Source organism: Furipterus horrens, unplaced genomic scaffold (genome assembly GCF_987537825.1).
Source record: "Furipterus horrens unplaced genomic scaffold, mFurHor1.1.pri manual_scaffold_5, whole genome shotgun sequence".
NCBI classification, from domain to species: Eukaryota; Metazoa; Chordata; class Mammalia; order Chiroptera; family Furipteridae; genus Furipterus; species Furipterus horrens.
Genome location: NW_028327175.1, coordinates 203,104,297 through 203,121,889, shown reverse-complemented (window position 1 = coordinate 203,121,889; position 17,593 = coordinate 203,104,297). Strand labels below are relative to the sequence as shown.

The 17,593-nt window shown below is 60.7% G+C and overlaps 2 protein-coding genes across 2 annotated transcripts; one reads left to right on the top strand and one right to left on the bottom strand.

Moving 5' to 3' along the window:
- The first annotated feature begins 1,136 nt into the window (after positions 1-1,136).
- SPRN (shadow of prion protein) lies at positions 1,137-3,322 on the top strand. The gene is made up of 2 exons (XM_090278827.1): positions 1,137-1,221; positions 1,994-3,322. The coding sequence occupies exon 2, from the start codon at positions 2,010-2,012 to the stop codon at positions 2,436-2,438; it is 429 nt and encodes a 142-aa protein (XP_090134953.1). The 5' UTR covers positions 1,137-1,221; positions 1,994-2,009; the 3' UTR covers positions 2,439-3,322.
- Positions 3,323-5,008: 1,686 nt separating this feature from the next.
- On the bottom strand, positions 5,009-17,494 carry MTG1 (mitochondrial ribosome associated GTPase 1). Its single transcript, XM_090278829.1, has 11 exons — positions 17,273-17,494; positions 16,265-16,329; positions 13,892-13,996; positions 11,816-11,896; positions 11,296-11,352; positions 10,932-11,022; positions 9,604-9,665; positions 9,052-9,148; positions 8,773-8,854; positions 5,787-5,899; positions 5,009-5,442 (listed from the first exon to the last, which is right to left on the bottom strand). Exons 1-11 carry the CDS (start codon positions 17,382-17,384, stop codon positions 5,318-5,320), a joined length of 990 nt encoding a protein of 329 aa, XP_090134955.1. The 5' UTR covers positions 17,385-17,494; the 3' UTR covers positions 5,009-5,317.
- Between the last annotated feature and the right edge of the window lie 99 nt (positions 17,495-17,593).

Sequence of the window (17,593 nt, the reverse complement as noted above, 5' to 3'; positions counted from 1 at the left end):
TCTAGCCCAGAAACAGATGAAAACCTCCTGAGGGGCCCCTCTGCTCTCCTTGCTAATTTCTTTCCTGTGATTCCCATCAGGTCTCGGAAGAGAAAGGAGCGGGAGGGGGCTGGCCCTTACTGGCCAGGGGTCAAACACCTTGTTTTCCCACCTCACCCAGAAGGGCTGAATGGCTAAGATACAAGGAGCAGCCTCACCGCACCAATCCTCAACAGCACTTACGATGTAAAAGAATACGCTCGGTTTTTATTCCCATAATGTTTCCTTCTAAATCATTCAGCAAGTTAGAAGACACTTATTCGAGGTGAATATTGATTCACCTATTCATCCGATGCTTGCTGGGCACTCCCCGGTGGCTGTTCTGGGAGACACCTGGCAGGCAGGCACCGGCTGACCCTGCGCTGCAGCAGAGGCCTCTGGCCAGGCCCTGCCACTGGCCCAGGTGGCATCTGAAGCCGAGAGGAAGTGAGACTGCCGGGGAGCTTAGTGGCGGTTCTGAGCCTTCGGGATCAGGAGCCGAGAGAGATGCAGCAGCCGAGGTCCCACACCTGCCCCCTCCCCAAGCGCCAGGCCGGTGGCTGGGGTGAGACCCTGCTGTCTGAGGTGGGAGTGGAAGGGGGCCCAGTGGGTGGCCACCGGGAGGGGTCTCAACAGTGTGCACTGCAGGGGGAACGAGGGGCCACGTCCCCTTTCCCAGCCCTGGGTGCGCTGTCTTGGCAGTGCCGCCGCTGTTGGGCCTGGGCACCAGGACCTGGAGCTCAGGGTGTGCGCGGCGTCTGTGGTCCCCAAGTCTGGGACGCTCGCCTAGGGCAGGGACGGGGATGAGGGATTCGGAGAGAGGGTGAAGTGAGGACAGACGCGGGCACAGTGCCTGCGGGAATGGAGACCCAGACGCCTGGGGAACGTGGGATTCAAGGGGACTGCTGGGGGAGGCGGGGGTGGCTGGGAGGGAGGACGCGGTGCCGCGAGGATGGCGGTGCTGGGAAGGGAATGGGTCTGCGCGCTGCCGAAACCAGCCTTTATCTCCTCCCTCCCCGACTCCTGAGGGACGACGTCCGCGTCGCCCGCCCCCAGTCCGAGGGCGGAGGCCTCGCACAGAATCCCGGCTCCACAGCTCGGCGCTCGCTCGGAGGGTCTCCGCCACAGCCCGCGTCCTTCCGCTCGGCTGCAGCCCTTGGAGCGGCCACGCCAGCCCGCGGTTCTGACCGAAGCCGGTGGAAGGTAAGGCCGGTCGGCCGGATCCGGGCACGGGCCCGGGGCTGAGGCAGGCGACCGCGAGGCCGGGAATGGAGGTGCCACGAGGGGCTCGCAGGGCCCGGGAGGGTCGAGCCGCCGCCCAGACCGGTGCTCCAGAAACCTGGCCTGCGTCCAGTCCAGGTCCCAGTCTCCCGTCCCAGCCGCGGGCCCAGGGGTCGAAGGAGGGGTGGAGCGCGGGCAGAGGCAGGGTCTCGCCGTCCCCTGGATCCCCGCCTGCAGAGGCGGAGTCTGCACCGTGCCACCTGCCGCGCGTCCTCCCTGATTCTGGCCCCGCGCCCGATGCTTGCCGCCGGAAGGGTCCGGGAGAGCCGAGCAAAGGCACGGGGGTCCTTTCTCTAGATTCCGATCTGGGTCCTTGGGGACCCTCGGCCCCTGAGACTGCGGCCTCCAAGCACAACTCCCACCGCAGCGCGGGCCTGGGCGGGTCCTCCCCGAGCCGCCCAAGATGCAGGCCTCACAACCTCCGCCGTGGGGGGCTCACCGCCCCCAGCTTTGCCCCCTGCCACACCCGGACACAAGTAACTCCCAGGTGCTGAACCCTTAGCCCCCCGCCCGCCCCTTCCTAGCTACTAAGAAGACCCCCACCCCCTCCCCAGGCCTGAGTCCCCAATCCACGGGCCCCCAAACCCTTCCTCCTGCCCTGAGAGTGCAGTCCTCACAGACCGAGTGCCCTGGCCCCGGGCACTGGGCCCCTTAGTCCTCGGGAGCTGAGGTCCCTTCCTCTGTCTCCCCACAGGGCGAGCCCCAGGAACATGAACTGGGTGGCAGCGACCTGCTGGGCTCTGCTGCTCGCCACCACCTTCCTGTGCGACAGCGGCGAGGCCAAGGGCGGCCGTGGAGGGGCTCGTGGCAGCGCCCGCGGTGGGCTGCGCGGGGGTGTACGCGGGGGTCCCAGGGCGCGCGTGAGGCCGGCACCCCGCTACTCAGGCTCCTCTCTGCGCATGGGGGCGGCGGGGGCGGCCGCCGGGGCCGCTGCGGGCCTGGCAGCGGGCTCGGGAGGGAGGAGGGTCCTGGGGCCCCGGGAGCGCGGCCTGGAGGACGAGAACGCGGCTCCCGAAGGCAACAGGACCGGCGTCTACAGCTACCGGGCGTGGACGTCGGACGCGGGGCCCGCGTGCCAGCTGCGCCTCTGCCTGCTGCTGGGCGGCGCACTCGGCGTCCTGGGGCTGCTGCAGCCCTAGGCCCGGCTGGGCTCCGGGCTGGATCGTCCCCCAGCCCGCGCGGTCCTCAAGCCCGGAGAGGGTGCCTGGCTGACTCTGCCTGTCCCAGTCGGCTCTGCAGGCCCTTATGGGGACCCAGGTGCCACCTCCTGTTCACCATCCTGCCCAAGCCCCTCTCGAGCCTCCCCACTCCCACCTGATCAGGGGACCAGGGCCCCATCAGCTCCAGGACGCCCCACCCAACATTCACAGGTGAGGGTCCTCCCCAGCCTGAAAGGCAGGTGTCCTGGGGCTCCTGGACCAGCCTGGCCAGTGAGCCTTGTGTGTCTCTGGAGCCCCCCAACAGGTGCCGAGCCCGGGCTCTTCAGTCCACTGTCTCCTCTGACCCCCCCCCCCCCGGACACCTGAGGAGTGTGGATGGTGCTGACCAGCAGGCAGGGGCGCACACTGAGGCCTGTTATGGCCTCCCCCACAGAAGCTGCCAGAATGGACCGAGGAATTGAGGACCCACGGGGGAGAGGTTTTGCTCACAGGCTGCCACGTGGAGCATGTCTGGTGCTGACGCCACCTGTGGGTCTGGCCCCATCGTGGCCCTGTGGATGGTTTCCCAGGAGAACACACCTGTCCCCGGGTCAAGGGCTGGGTCCCCACTTGGTGCGGACTCTGGGACCTACTGCCAGGGACTGCCTGCCTTGGAGCCACTGTGCTCGGACTTGAAACAAGTCATTTAACTCTTCTCGGGACCCACTCGGGAAAGAACATTGTGTCTAAGCTTCAGGCGTTTTCCATCCTCAGAGCCCTGGCCTGCGCTCAGCGACTGTAACTGCTGCTCCCACCAGGGAGCCCGCCCTGGCCCAGCCGGCTGTGGCCCTGGCAGACAGGCAGCAGCACCCCCAGTGGGCAGCACCCCTCGGAAGGTGAGGCTGTGGTGCAAATGGAGGAGGCTGGGAACCTAGTCAGGCCCAGGACCCACACGGCCACAGGCAGGTGCTGGAGGAAGGCACAGGGGGCGGGCCCAGCACCCCGCCAACACAGGGGCCTGAGAGCTTTGCTCGGAAGAAAGCACCCCGGGGGTAGATCTCCGACATCACCTGGACATCTGAACACCCGAGGTTCTGAGGACATGACCAACGCCAAGGAGCTTCTAGGGAAACACAGGGTTTGCCTACGGCACCCAGTACCCCCATGTGCAAGGCCAGCCCTTAGCCTCTTGGGCAGCCAATGGCCCATTTCCCTCAAGCCACCAGCCTGTCCGTGAGCTCAGCCTGGGGGTTTGGCTCTTTGCCACGTCCCCAGCCCTGATTCCACTGTATCCTGAGGCAGAACAGCTTCCCAGGCCTGGCTCCTTGGGACTTCACCTGCTTGGTGCTCGGCAGGCACTGCCCAGAAGGCACCCTCGCTGCCCACACCACAGAGCCTTTGGACTCAGCTGAGGAACAGCAGTGCTGAGACCAGGGCCTCGCCAGGAGCCTGCCACCGCTACTCTGTCACGGGGACTCTGGTCGAGGGAGGACTTCTCTAGGCTCTTGGCAGGACTCCGGACCAAGGGTTTTCTTCCAAAGTTGGGAGCGCCATGCTGCAGGATGAAGCGCCTGGTGGCCTCCTGTGTCCACACTGCCAGGATTCACAGGGTGCAGCGACCCCAGCTGCCCCCCCATCCATTCCATACAAAGCTCGATGCTACCAAAGACAAGTGAGCCAGGGCCACAGAGGCAGTGCCCACCATGCCACTTTGTACACAGGTGGCAGTGGTGTTGAGTCTGCACAGGGAGATCCATGAGGGCAGCTCACTCAGCTCCTGGGGCAAGCTGTTCTCCTGAGGGCCCAGCCTGGCTGTGCTCAGATGCCCCCCAGATGATGGGCTGTGTGGCCCAGCTGTCGGCCTGCTCTGGGGTGAGGAGATGCCACACTCAGGCCAACAGCTCATTTCACCCCAGACTCTGGGCACGCGTCTGGCACTTGGCACAACCCTGAATCTGAGTCCCTGCCTGCCATGGGCTCAGGGTTCCAACAGGAGGCAGAGGGTGCTCAGGGTGGGTCATCTTGGGAGGGTTAGTTTGTGGGGTGTGGGGAAGCCACACGGGTAGCAGGACCTAGAGAGGCACCTGCAGGAAGGAGGTCTCTGGCAGCTCCGGGAAGGTCAGGCCACCCCCAGACAGAACAGCTGGGCTACGGGGCAGGGGAAGACCCCACCCCACCCCTCCTTCCTCTCCCCATTTTCTGCCCCCCTGGGCCCCTTCAGGAGCAGTGACAAGTGCCAGGAGGTGCATCTAGGAAGCGCCACTGTCCCATTAGCTAGAAGGTGCTCAGAGGCAGTGGGAGCCCAGGTCCCCGCTGACCACACCAGAGACCCTCCCGGCCAGTACACGATGCCAAGGGGATAGGCCAGACCTTGGACCTCCTGTTCATGTTTGCGTGTGCGTTTCAGTCGTGTTGTGAAATAAATGCTCTGCTGGCAATGACTCCTCCTCACTCCAGGACCCGGGACGACACTGCAGCGCTCAGCTGCTAACCGGCTGGCCTCCCACCTCTCCCCAGTGACAGGGGCCCAAGGTGCCGCGGGGCCACAGTGAACGGGGCAACAACGAAGATGGGGCTTTGAGTTCAACATGTTTAAATGCCAGATTGTAGTTCCACTCCTTCCAGGCCGCCAGCTTCTCCGTATGAGACGGTGAGCACGAGCGAGTGTCCTCGCCAGGCAAGGTGCGCAGGGCTGGCAGCCACACCCCGGGCACCAGCCCCCGGAAGCAAGAGCTGGCCTGGCTGTGAGCGGCGGGAGGGCGCAGCCCCCGCCTGGAGCAGAGACCTGAGTGCACAGCGACTGGCAGAGCCTCTGGAAAACGGAGCCCTGAGCGTCAAACTTGGGGACGCAGCGTGCTGGGCCCAGGGCCGGGCAGGGCCTACTGGGGGGCGCCCTGCAGGAGGTCCCGGTCCAGCATCACGGGGCCCAGCAGCCCGCTGCGGAAGGTCCGGAGGAAGTCACGGGCTGCCGCGCTGTAGTTGGGCTGCGTGACGTTTACGTCGCCTGGACGGCCCAGGAGGGTCTGGTGAGGGAGGGGCCGCCACACAGGGTGGGCCCCACACCCCACCCCGCTAGCCCTCTGGGACGGGGGCCCCCTAAGTGGGCATCTGCCGGAGCTTGGGCACCACGGTCTACTCAGAAAGAAAACAGTGACCCTCCCGAGGCTGCAGGGCAGGGCTGGACACACAGGGCTCCCAGCACCACCTGAGTCCACAACTGGGGGGCTGCACGAGAGCCCCGCACCCCCCGAACCCTCATTCCCAGGGCTGATGCACGTCCCCACCATGGCCTCCCCCAGAGAGCCAGGACTGCCCGGGGCGCCGATCCCCCGAATCCTCGTGTCTCACCTGTGCCTGTGAGCACCTTCACCTTCTGCGTCCTCCCCAGCCTCACGGCCACGCGCTTCAGCACACTGGCCACGTCGTCGCAGGCCACGCCCAGGCCGTAGTGCTGCACGTACCTGCACAGGCAGCCGTCAGCCAGCCGGGACCAGGGCTGCCACGGGGTCCCACCCGCGCCACAGGAACCCGTGTGGGTGTGGGTAACCGCGGTACTGGGGGGAGGCTGGACCTCACAAGGGCCCACTGTAGAGTTGCTGACATCCGTGGCTGTGGCTGGCTCCCCCACTGGAGCCCTGGGCTGCAGAACACTTGCTGTCCTAGCTGTGGCCCCCACCCCCACCCTCCGAGTAGCCCGTGGTCAGCGCAGCAGCCACTCCACACTCAGGCTATGCGGTGGCTCCAGCAGCCATGAGGGCCGGGACAGCAGGGCCCCTGCACTTCCACCCGCCAGCTGTCTCCCTAGCACATCCTAGAGCCCACAGCACAGGCAACGGGGCACCCACCCAGTGAGAGCTGCCCACGGCCCCCACCACAGGCCAGACCCAAGTGAGCACCGGCTAGAGCCTGAGGAACACAGATCCCACAGGAATGCCCTGACCCGAGAGCAGCAGCCAACAGCCCCTGCCCCCCCATTCCAAGACGCCTTCCCCAGAGACCACAGGCCCCAGGGCCGCCTCTGCCGCACCCCAAGGCCTGCCACCTGTGGGACCGCAGCTGCTGCACTGTCCAGAAACCGGCAGAGCTGCAGAGGCCCTAACTGACGTCCCCAAAAATAAAGCAAAAAATTACATTTGAAATTCCTCTTCCATGCAAAATAGAGTAAGAGAGACTGCAATAAGCCCCATCCAAAACAACCAAAAAGCAAGGAACCCACCAAAATACACAAAACGATGGTTTTCAAGGCACCAGACGTGAGTGCATGAAGAACGTAGACACACATGACAGCCCAGCTCAGAACCTGGGGACCCTGCAAGCCCGTGGTGGCTAACGGCCACACAAGAGAACCAGAGAATCCAGAAACCTGCAAGCCACCCGAACTGGTCAGCAGAGGAGGGTCAGCAGAGAGGAGCTGCCCCAGGCTGGAGGGCAGGGGCGCAGACAGTGGCCTCGGGCCCCACGCATGCTGCAGAGGGGCTGCCAATCCAGACCCACAGGCCAAAGTGGCACACTGTCTCTGAACACCTGTCCCAGAACAAAGTCCAAGGACTCTACAAGAGTATAAAGATACCCGTCACCAAAAAGGTTAAAATTCAAAATGCCCTCTACCCAGGCAAGAAAAACGGTCAGACTCAGGGAGCAGGAAAACAGACTCACGGTGAGGAACTCAAGCAGACATCAGGCTCCGTGGACAAAGAGGTTAAACTGTCACTCTGACCACAGAGACATGCTCACAAGGTGGAGACACACGAGATACAAAATGACGCACATCGCAGTTCCAGGCAGAGCGCTGTGCAGCATGCTGGGCGGGGACAGCGCTGCGCCAACACGTGGCCACTGCCGTCCTGAGCAGACAGAACAACTCGGACATCAGTGGCTGCCAATGACCCACATCTGACGGAAACCAAAAAGCCAGACAGGGTCCAGGAGCCAACGAGCCACAGGAAAGCCCCAGGCCCCGTCCGACTGCGCAGGAGTGCGCTCAACAGGGAACCTAACGACAGACACCATGACAGGAGGCCTCTTGTCAGAAATGTGGGGGCGGGGGGGCAGCACCTCCCCAGGATGAAAGGAACTGTCACCCCGGAACGCCACACACAGGGCAAACATCTTGCAGAAACGAAGATGAAATTATGTCACCTTCAGACAACCAAACTCCAGAAGAATCATCACCAGCGTTAGGCTAAATGGTGAAGGAAACCTTCCGTCGGAAGCAGCACCAGATAGAACCCTGCACCCACCGCGGGACAGGGAGGCCACACGGCACGGCGATGCGCCAGCCGCGCATTCCCTCCTTGCCTCTAAGTGTCTGTATCAGCGAGCGCAGTCCCCGCGCACCCGGTGCACAGCAGTGAGACCCAGGACAGCGGCCCGAAGGTCAGGACAGAAACAGACTCGTGAGACGGCTGCTCTGCACACGGCCTGTGATGACATCACTCAGAGCGTCTGAGAACCACAAGGCACCTGCTCCAAATAAAGTGAAACCCTAAGAAGTGGGCAATTAATCTAAAACAACAGCCAAAAAGAGGCAGAGACAGAGCCCCATGGGTTTGGAATGAAGACACAAATGCTCCCAGGGAAAGGCCCAGCAATGGCCCCAGCTGCAGTGGTGACGCTGGTATTGGAGAAGCAGCCCTCAGGACAGAGAACGTTCTGAAGGGTAAACAAGGTCACATCAATGACACAGGCATCAAACTGGTGAGAGGACCTCACCAGGGGACTGTTTCTGCACTTGACAGCGGGGCAGGAGGTGACGCGCTGCATGGAAAACAGACAAACCAGGCTTCCTTAGGGACATCGGGGCCCTCACTCGAAACCGGGTCGGAAACAGACACCAGCAAAGCAAGAGTACAGAAATGACGACAGAACGGGAACTGATGGCGTGAAAACAGAAGACAAGAGACGTTGCTGAAACCAAAAGCTGGTCTTGGGGGAAAGTCAGCAAAACTGACTCCTGTCCTCAGGGTGACGAAGGACAGGGCTCACGTCCCACTCACAGGTGACAGTAAACAGCTGTGTCTACACCGTGAACTGCTGCTGGCCACGGCCCGGGATGACCCCCACATGTCACAACACACACGCGTCTGGAACAATCGGCGCCATACGACCCGCTTATAGGAAGCTCCAGAAAAGGGCAGGAGGCAGACGGGCCTGGGTGTGGGTGGGGGCAGGATTACAAAGCACCTTCACAGGTGGACTCGTGTGTGAGAACGTATCACGTGACACACCTGGAACGACAGGCGGACAGCTGTTTGTCTGCAGTACCCTAACTGTGCCACTTCTTAAACTACGTCTGGAGGAGAGGGTGGGCCTGCCGGCCCCGGCCCACACTCACCCGAACAGCTGGTGCCTGTTGAGGGTGTAGAGAAGGTAGTCAGCCAGGGTCTCTTCCCCCACCAGGTGGTCCAACACAGTTCCTGGAAACAGGCAGCGGGTGAGTACATGCCCTCTGTCTCAGCCAAAGGCTGCAAGAAGGCCTGCCCCAAACCTGACCACTCCGCCCGTCTGTGCAAGGGACGGCGCTAAGGGTTTGCGTGGCTAGGGCGCTGGTGCGCCACAACCCATGGGACTGGCGCCGCGCCAGGCCACAGGTGGGGCCCTGAGGGCGGCTCACCACACAGGGCCAGCTTTAGGCCCGTCTCCACGCTCTCGATCCGAGGAGCCAGCACCCCAGGAGTGTCCAGCAGGAACATCAGCGGCCGCTCACACACCTGTGGGCACAGGGAGGTCAGCTCACTGCTCAGGAAGCCTCGAGCAGCCCCTCCCACCAGGCCTTCTGCTGGACAGCCCCTCGAGCAGGAGACGCCGGGCACCTCCCCTGGTGGGGCCATGTTCACCAGCTCTCACGTCCCCGCAGCCCCTCTCTCTCCTCCAGGGAGGGGAACACGTGGGGACGCTGAGCTGTGGCTGAGACGAGGAGCACAGCCTGGCTCCGGTCTGACTGCTGTGTGACCTTGGACAGATGGCACAACTCCTCTGTGCCTTGGCTTGCTCAAATGAAAATGGGGATAAGCGTGCCCTCCCCACAGCTCTGGTGTGAGGCTGGTGCGGAGCCTGGCATGTGGCAAGCGCTCTGTGGGAGCGGGACTAAGGGAAAGGACAGAGGCAGGCAGGCACACCCCTCGTCTGTGTGTGTGGAGCCCGGGCCCAGCAGCTGAGGCCCTACCTGGATTCTGGACATCACAGCTCTCGTGATCCCTGGCTCGCCGCCCACCCTGGTGGCTTTTCCTGCAGGGCAGAAAGGGCCTGTCAAATATACACTAAACAGACCTGGCACATCAGGTGCAGAGGCAGCAATGAAGCACACGCAAACCTGTGAGTACCAATGAGCCTGTGTGCAGTTTAGCCCAAATCCGCTCACTGCAACAACCTTTTCAACCAGCATTTCCCTCCCAGCCTGGAAAGGCACTCCAACACCCACTGAGGGACAGACAGGAAGGGCCTGACTGTGACGGTCAGCAGTCACCTGCCTCCCTGCTGGACTTGACCTTGGACAGCCCTGCCAAACCTGCAGCCTTCGCATCTGCCGCATGGCTCCGCCAAGGGCAGGCCCAGCTGTGGGACTGACCTCACCAAGGGATCAGCCTGTGCTCTGAACACCAGCTGCCCAGGCTGTGTCCCAGGCAGACCCTGTACCCCATCGAGCTATCTGGAGCGTAAAGGGACACGTGTCCACTGGGGGACGAATGGGAGCACATGGCGCATCCACACAACGCAGTGTAATTCAGCTGTAAGAGGAGTGAAGTGCTGACTCCTGCCACGATGTGGACGGGCCTGAAGGACACTGTACTCAGTGGCATCAGCCAGTCACAGAGGGACAGCTGCCTGGGATCCCACTCACAGGAGGTGCAGAGACAGGAAGGATATTCAGGGTCCCTGGGGCTGAGGGACAGGGAGCAGTTCAGTCACAGAACTTAATGCCTCCCACCTTTTTAAGCCACAATGAAAGAAAAACAAACTTTAAAGAACTGATGGCCGTGACCATGGTCCGGCGAGCGCCTGCCTATCACAGCTCCACACAGTTCACAGCCTTGGGCTAGGCACAGGGAGCAGTGCTCACGAAGACCACAGGTGGACGCAGGGGTGACACCAACGCAGACATGGTTTTAAACTTTAAAATACTTAACAAAAAAAAAGGGCAGGGCACAATGAGAGGACTGTGGGCGCTCCTGTGTGCCTCCAAACCGGAGAGCCAGCGCGAAGCGAGGAGGCACCAGGGGCTCCCGATGGCAGACCCTGCCGACTCTATCAGGCTTTGGGTACAATGGATCCAAAGGTTAAATAAGTGAAAAGCTGAAATCGCCGAGGTTTGGAAAGGCCATCTGCACACTAAACAGAGAGGACAGTGCAGTGCGAGGCGTCACCGGGAGGATGGGCTCACCGTGCCCTGTGCCTCGGGCGGCCAGCTGGGCCCTGTGGCAGAAAGATCAGCCCGAGGGCCGTGCCCGAGGACAGGCGAGGGGGGCGCGACGTGGGCGGGCGCTGCCGCAGTACCTTTCTTGAGGTGCTGTCTCCTGAGCGAGTTGATGAGCGAGGACTTGCCCACGTTGGGGACACCAATCACCATGATGCAGAACTCCACATTCTGCAGAGGCAGGAGAGCCGCTGTCAGGGGCACCCCGACCCCCGCACGGCCCACATCAGGACCCAGGAGCCCAGGCTAGCTGAGGGGAAAGGAAGGGCACTGCTGAGGCCCTGCCCGCCGTGATGGCCCCCCACCCTTCCTGACGCAGAGCACCGAGGTGCAGGCTTCATGTTAGTGCCAAGGGCTCAGCTGGGTCCAGCTCTTTAGCAGGGGAGCCTTGGGCTCCTGACCAGGAGGGACTGTCCCAAGGCCAGCAAAGGGGCCCCCACCAACCTCTCCTCGGTGATAGCGGTAGCTGCGCCCAACCAACTCCGTGACCGCTGGGACGACCTGTAGCAAACAGACACACAGGAGTTCTCACAGGGCAGTCAGTGCTCCCCCGGGCTCTGCCCACATCGGACGCAGACGACACTACAGTGGGGAGACCACCATCCTCCACCATGAACGAGCAGGACAGCCCCCCGGGAGGGTGACAACAACCCCTTCTAACAAAGATGCACGTCACCCAGTGAAATTCTCCAAATACAACCAGCAAAAAGAAGGCTCTAGACTCCCAAAAGGCTGTTCCTCCTTATAACCCAGCATGTACTTTGCAGCCTGGCTCTGCTTCTTCAGGCCTCAGGCTGTCTGGGCCCATCTGCTCTGGGCACCAGGAAATGAGTGAGCTCAGGAACCCCGGAAAATCCATGGACTGTCCCCCAAACTCTGCCTCTTATGGAAGCAGAGAATGCTGTATAGTGTTTCCTGAATGTCCTTCAGCAGAAGCACTCAAGTGTGCAACAGAAAAGCCCACCTGTTTGATGTTTTCGTCCTTGACACAGTTGGTAAAAATGACATTTTTTAGGCCTTGTCCTTCCAAGTGTTGTATAATTTTCTGAAAGAAACATTTACATTTCATTTTTATTTTAAATTTTACTTATTTACTTTTAAAGAGAGAGAAAGGGAGGGAGAGAGGGAGAAAAACATTGATGTGAGAGAGAAACATCGATTGGTTGCCTCTCACACGCCCCCAACTGGGGGGCCTGGCCCACAACCCAGGCCTGTGCCCTGACCGGGAATCGAACCGGCACTCAATCCACTGAGCCACACCAGACAGGGCTCCATTTTAAATTCCAAATGAAAATCAGGGCAGGCAACACACGGAAGCCCAAGGACCTCAGGTTACCAGGCACGTGCCTGGGCTAGGAGCCACTGGGGTGGGGACGCAGGGAGGAGTGGGCTCATGCGGAGCAGACGGGGTGCCGTGGGCAGTGCACACTATGGGAGGGGTCTGGGGAGGGCGGCCTGGTCCCGCCGTGGCCGAGAGGAGCTGGCTGCGTGAGGACAGGAAGTGCAGGTCTCCGTCCGAGGGCTCCAGGCTCCGCAGGGACGAGCCCTCAGCAGACACGGCCCGCCGCTGGGGACTCCTGGTCTTCTTATGAGATGAGGCTAAACTAAGTTATTCTGAGGCCACATCCAGCACTGAAATACACGGTTCCCTCTTCATTTGGTATTCTCCTCGCTCCCGCATATTCTGACGATCTCACACAAAACAAACTCCACTTAGAGGCTTGAACCCAATCTGATTACAGAGTACATGGAATACTTTAGAAGTCCAAAAGTAAACTAAGGCTATGAGTTTACCAGTCCTAACAGTAAGTGAAACTAGCCCATGAATCAATCACGTGTTAAAACTGGAATTGTACAGTTCAGCCCAAACACGGCTGCACTTAAATGAAGAAAAAGTCACACTTAGTAAGTTTTCGTTCTGCATTTCAGTGACTCATTTTAATTATGCAGATTAAGGTAGAGGCCAAAGCAGACGTATCTGAAGCCGTGCTATGAAGTCTATAAAGCCACACGGATGCCCCACCCAGTGCACAGAGGGCCACACTGGGGGCCTCTCCTCTCCCCTGAGAGCGAACACAGCGCTGCGTCCCGGGCTGGGGGCCCTGGTGTGCCCGGCACGCTGCAACCATGAGCATCTCAGGGCAGACGCAATCGCTGGTAAGATGTCTCAGCTGAGGGAGCCACGGGGAGCCTTCGCTCAGCAGGACAGACGGGGCGATCGGCAGGGCCGTGAGTGGGCGGGCGCCCGCGTGGGATTCTCGTGAACAAACAAACACCTCTGTGGTTCGGCCCGTGATGTTCCCCTGGAAACCTGTGGCAGAGGCTGCGGTGGGGGTTTAAGCAACTGAAATGCATTTTCATTGCCGCAATGAGAGGAAGCTCTCTGCACCACTAACCCCCTGAAAAAAAGGACCTCAAAAGACTGTGCAAAGGGCCTGACAACAGAGCGAGAGTGGAGGTGCACACTCACACAGAGCACCCCAGAACCCTGTCTCTCCACATCTGGGACCCACAGGAAATGGCCTGCACTCGGTCACCTGTGTCCCCCAGCCCTGCCAGGCTTCGGAGAAATCTGCTCACTACTCAGGGCTTCCCCCCATTCCGGATCACACGGTGGGCAGAAGGCAACCCACAGGCCAGGCCAGGGGTCTGGGAGGCTGTGCAATGGGTGCGTGCGGACACCTGGGGGGGACCTCCAGGCATGCAGCCAACAGCCTCATGCAACCACTGAAACTTAAACTAATTAAAATGAAATAAAAGGCGAAGGCCAGTTCCGCAGCCACAGGAGCCACCTTCCAAGTGCTGAGCATCACACGAGCCAGAGGCCACCACGGGGGCCTGGGCTCCCGCAACACATCCTGGCCACTGCCCCTGGGCGGCGCGCGTCTGATGACTGGGACCGTACATTAACCAGGGGAAGCGTGCAGACCGAGGCGAGTGCCAAAGCGCAACTGCCTGGCACGTGCGTGCGAGTCCATCCCAGCTGCGAACGTTGTCGGAGCCAAGCAAGCCCAGGGCAGGGGCCTGAGCGGGGCCTCACCTGCTGCTCCTTCAGATCCGCCAAGTCCATTTTGTTGAGGATGAGCAGGTGAGGCTTAATCCCGAGGGTTTCCTGAAACAGTGGGTTTCGGCCTGAAAGTGGGATGTGGCAAAATTAAGGCAAAAATTCCTTCAGAGCTTTTACCAGCCAATTAATGTATTTGGTCTTCTTGCCCAGAGGGAAATCTTTAGAAGGAACCAACGCCCAGTCCCCACGAGCACACACACAGCCTTGTGTTCCTGCAGCCGTGACTCCAACCTGTGCTGCCCACACCTGGCGGCCACGGAGCCACTAACACCACTTCCTGTGGACAAGAGGCCACGGGCATGGCAGTGGCTCTCACAGGGCTTCTCACGGGAAGGATGGTGACAAGAACAAAAAACAAAGCTCAGTGGAACGTTTTGTAATTAGATCCCTGTTTGCCAATATAGAGAAGTTCAAAAGGAACAATCTGACAACTTGGAAAAGTGCCACCCAGGAAGTCCTCAGTGGTGTGTCTCTTCTCAAACCACCATTGCAACCTCTGGTGACCACTGAGGACATAGGGTCCCCCCATGGAGACCACCACTGAAGGTTCCACCTCTTTCCTGCCATTGCCAGACCACTTTTCCGCCCAGCCTGGGACCCCTGGGCCGCTGCAGGGTCCAACCCCATGTGACACTGGCACAGGCAGGACAGGGGACCTTGGCTTTATCTTCTGAGCAATCAGTGCCTTCCTGGTGCTTCATCTGTGGCCGAAGCCAGCACGCCTGGGGTCCAGGCACATCACTGCCCAGTGTCCTCATCCTCACAACAAAGGGACTGTCCGTCAGCCGATCCTTCCCTCACGGTTAAGCAATCCTGTGCTGACGCGAAATACCACGTCACAGGGTCTTGGAAGCCAGGGCTCTTGCTGTGTCCCATAGGAGGGAAGCAGAGTGCCTGGAGATGGAGGACGTGATTTCCCATCGCCGTGTACTCAACAGCAGCTACAAGTTTTACTATAACCACACACACAATGACCAGTAAGCACTTCTGACCGGCAGGAGGTAGTATACAAACTGATGTGTTTACCTACAATAAGGAAGCTCGATACTTTATTACAAAGTTTCCACAAGCCTTTGAAATCATCTTCCAATCTAGAGATAGTAATGTACTAAGTCTCAAACTAAAACCTTCACCATTTGAGGAGAATCTAAACGTAGCTCAAACAGAACAAAAATGGGGTCTGAAAACTGAACTCCTTAATGAACAAGAGCATCACTTCTCACTGATTCGTACCTTGAGCAACAGTGGGAACAGGTTTCGTAATCTGCACCCCACCCCCCGCCACCCCCAGGCTTGGGCCTGACAGCAGAAGCCCCAGACAGATGCTGCCACCGATGCATCGATGGGAAGCAAGTTTGATTAACGGGTCTGCAGGGGGCCCAGGCCAGTCCTCCTAAAAAGCCTCCGCGGGAATGTCGCCATGTCACAAGGAACGAGAGCCACTGCCTGAAATGCCCGTGGCTGCAGCAGGTGAGGCCCTGGCCACCGTGGTGGCTGACTGGACCAGAAAGTGACCCAGCAGCAGAGGTGAGTGGAAACAGGGTGTCAAGCCTCAAGCACCCCCCGACCCAGGAACGGGTCTCCCAGCACCACTAGGTTCTGCACCCAATCCCAAAGGGTCCCCACACCACAAGCAATCCTCCAATGCCAGTTAGCTGTCCCACCACTCAACTCCACTCCACCTGGACACGGCATCAGACCCCACAGGTTCAGGGCTCAGTCCCCCAAGACCGCCCCCGGCCCCACTGCAGACTCCAGCCGAAAGCTCTGCTCTAAGTGGGACATCCCAATGGCCCCACCTTGGATTCCAGCGAGTTGCCAGAGTGGCTCACAGAACTCAGAGGATGGCGTCCTTGCTAGGTCGCCACTTTACTACAACAGGATGTAACTCAGGAGCAACCAGGTGGAAGAGACACACAGGACCAGGTCTGGGGAAGCAGCAGGGCTTCCATGTCATCTCTGGGACCATCACCCCCCTCCCAACTTCCACACAGTCACTGAACCCTGTCCTCTTGGAGTTCCACGGAGGCTTCGTTACCTGGGCAAGATGGATAAAATCGTTGACCATGGTGACAGATTCAACCTCCAGCCCCTCTCCCCTCCTGGGGGCCGGGGGGTGGGCACTGCAAGTTCCAACACCCCCATATCAGGTGGGATCCCTGACACCAGCCCCATCCTAAGGGGCTTTCCAAAAGTCGCCTCATTAACATAAAAGACACCCTGATCTCTCAACACCTAGGAAACTCCAAAGGTTTTTTTTTCCGGAGCTCCGTGCCAGGAATGGGGACCAAGGCCTAATTTGTACTTCTTACTATAAATCACAGTATCACCACCAGCAAAGGATATCCGGGCATCGTGGACCTCGATGATACAGTCCACCAGCTTCAGGCTGCTCTGCATCTTCTTCAGCCCTGGAAAAGAGAACACCTAAGGCCAGGGGTCCCCAGCTTTTCCAGAGAGCTGGTTCGTTTAAGCTCGTCTGTCAGGAATGATACACCACCAACACCCTAGAACGAGTGTGTCTGAGTGACGTGCTCTATGTAACGACAACTGATAACCATCTGCTGGACCCTGCCTTCAAGTTCACGCAGGTGCCCTGCCTGAAGGGCAGCCAGCTCTGTCTCCACCACCCGATGTTTCGGTGCCCCCGAGAGGGAGAGTTAACCTCTGCGGGTCTTCATCTGGGCTGTAAAACAGAAAACGCCAACTAGCCAGCTCCTTAGGCCTCCACACTGTGCGGAGATGCCGCCGTAAGAACCGACCTCTGACGGGGAACACCAGCGCGAAGTAACAAAGCCCCTCCGCCCCGCCCCGCCCCCCAGCCGCTCGGCCCCCTCACCGCCGGCCCTGTCACGCACGCACACCCTCGAACACCCCACCCCTGCCGTCCCCTGGGAACCCGAGGGCGCAGCACCGCGCAGGAGCCTGGCAGGGCCAGCACTGGGTCCCTATCTGGCGTGAATCTGAGCGACCCCGGGAGCTGGGGCAGGACGCGGACAAGGGCTGGGCGGGCGCTCTTAGGGCCAAACACTGAGAAACTCCCAGAGAAGTTTAGAGAGAGGACAGAAGCGACTCCACGTTTTCAGGTGCTACGGGGACAGTAACTGAGCACGGCGGGGAAAGCGCTTCCCTACCCCGAGTACTTTCAGTCCTCAGAGCACCACCCAGGACTACGGCTTCTTCTTACAGACAGGTGTGGAAACTGAGGCTTCGGGGAACGAGGTGGCAGAAGGGCCTTGCTGGGAATCAGGGATCAGGTCATCCCGGGCCAGCCCCGCCACATCCCGACGCGCTCGCGGGCGACCCGAGAGGAGCCGGGAGCCGGGACGCCGCCCCCTCCCGCCAGGGCCTCACCTTTGGCCATGTGGCCCGGAAACCAGCGAGCCACGTCGCGGCCGCCCAAGGGGAAGCTCTCCCGCCAGGCGGCCCGGGTGGCGCTGCACAGCGCGCGTGGAGTCAGCTTCATGTCGCCCCGTCCCCCGGCGCCGCGCAGTGCGGGTAGCCGCTCCCCCTACGGACCTGCTCCCTCTACGGACCTCTCCGCCCCGCCAACGTCCCCTCCCGAAGGTTCCGGCACTCCGAGGTTCCGCACAGCGCGCGCGTGCGCACCACGCCGCCTCGGGCGGGGGGCAGAGCTCACGGGGCGGGGCTTCGGGGTGGGCGGGCGGGCGGGCG

What these genes read in the sequence shown, in the direction of transcription:
- SPRN (XM_090278827.1), top strand. Translation starts at nt 2,010, where the DNA reads ATGAACTGGGTGGCAGCGACCTGCTGGGCTCTGCTGCTCGCCACCACC.
- MTG1 (XM_090278829.1), bottom strand. Translation starts at nt 17,384, where the DNA reads ATGAAGCTGACTCCACGCGCGCTGTGCAGCGCCACCCGGGCCGCCTGG. An exon ending in TCGAGGTCCACGATGCCCGG is followed by an intron (nt 13,997 to 16,264) that starts ATATCCTTTGCT and finishes TAATTTTGCCAC; the next exon opens with ATCCCACTTTCAGGCCGAAA. An exon ending in AGGACGAAAACATCAAACAG is followed by an intron (nt 11,353 to 11,815) that starts GTGGGCTTTTCT and finishes TGTTTGCTACAG; the next exon opens with GTCGTCCCAGCGGTCACGGA.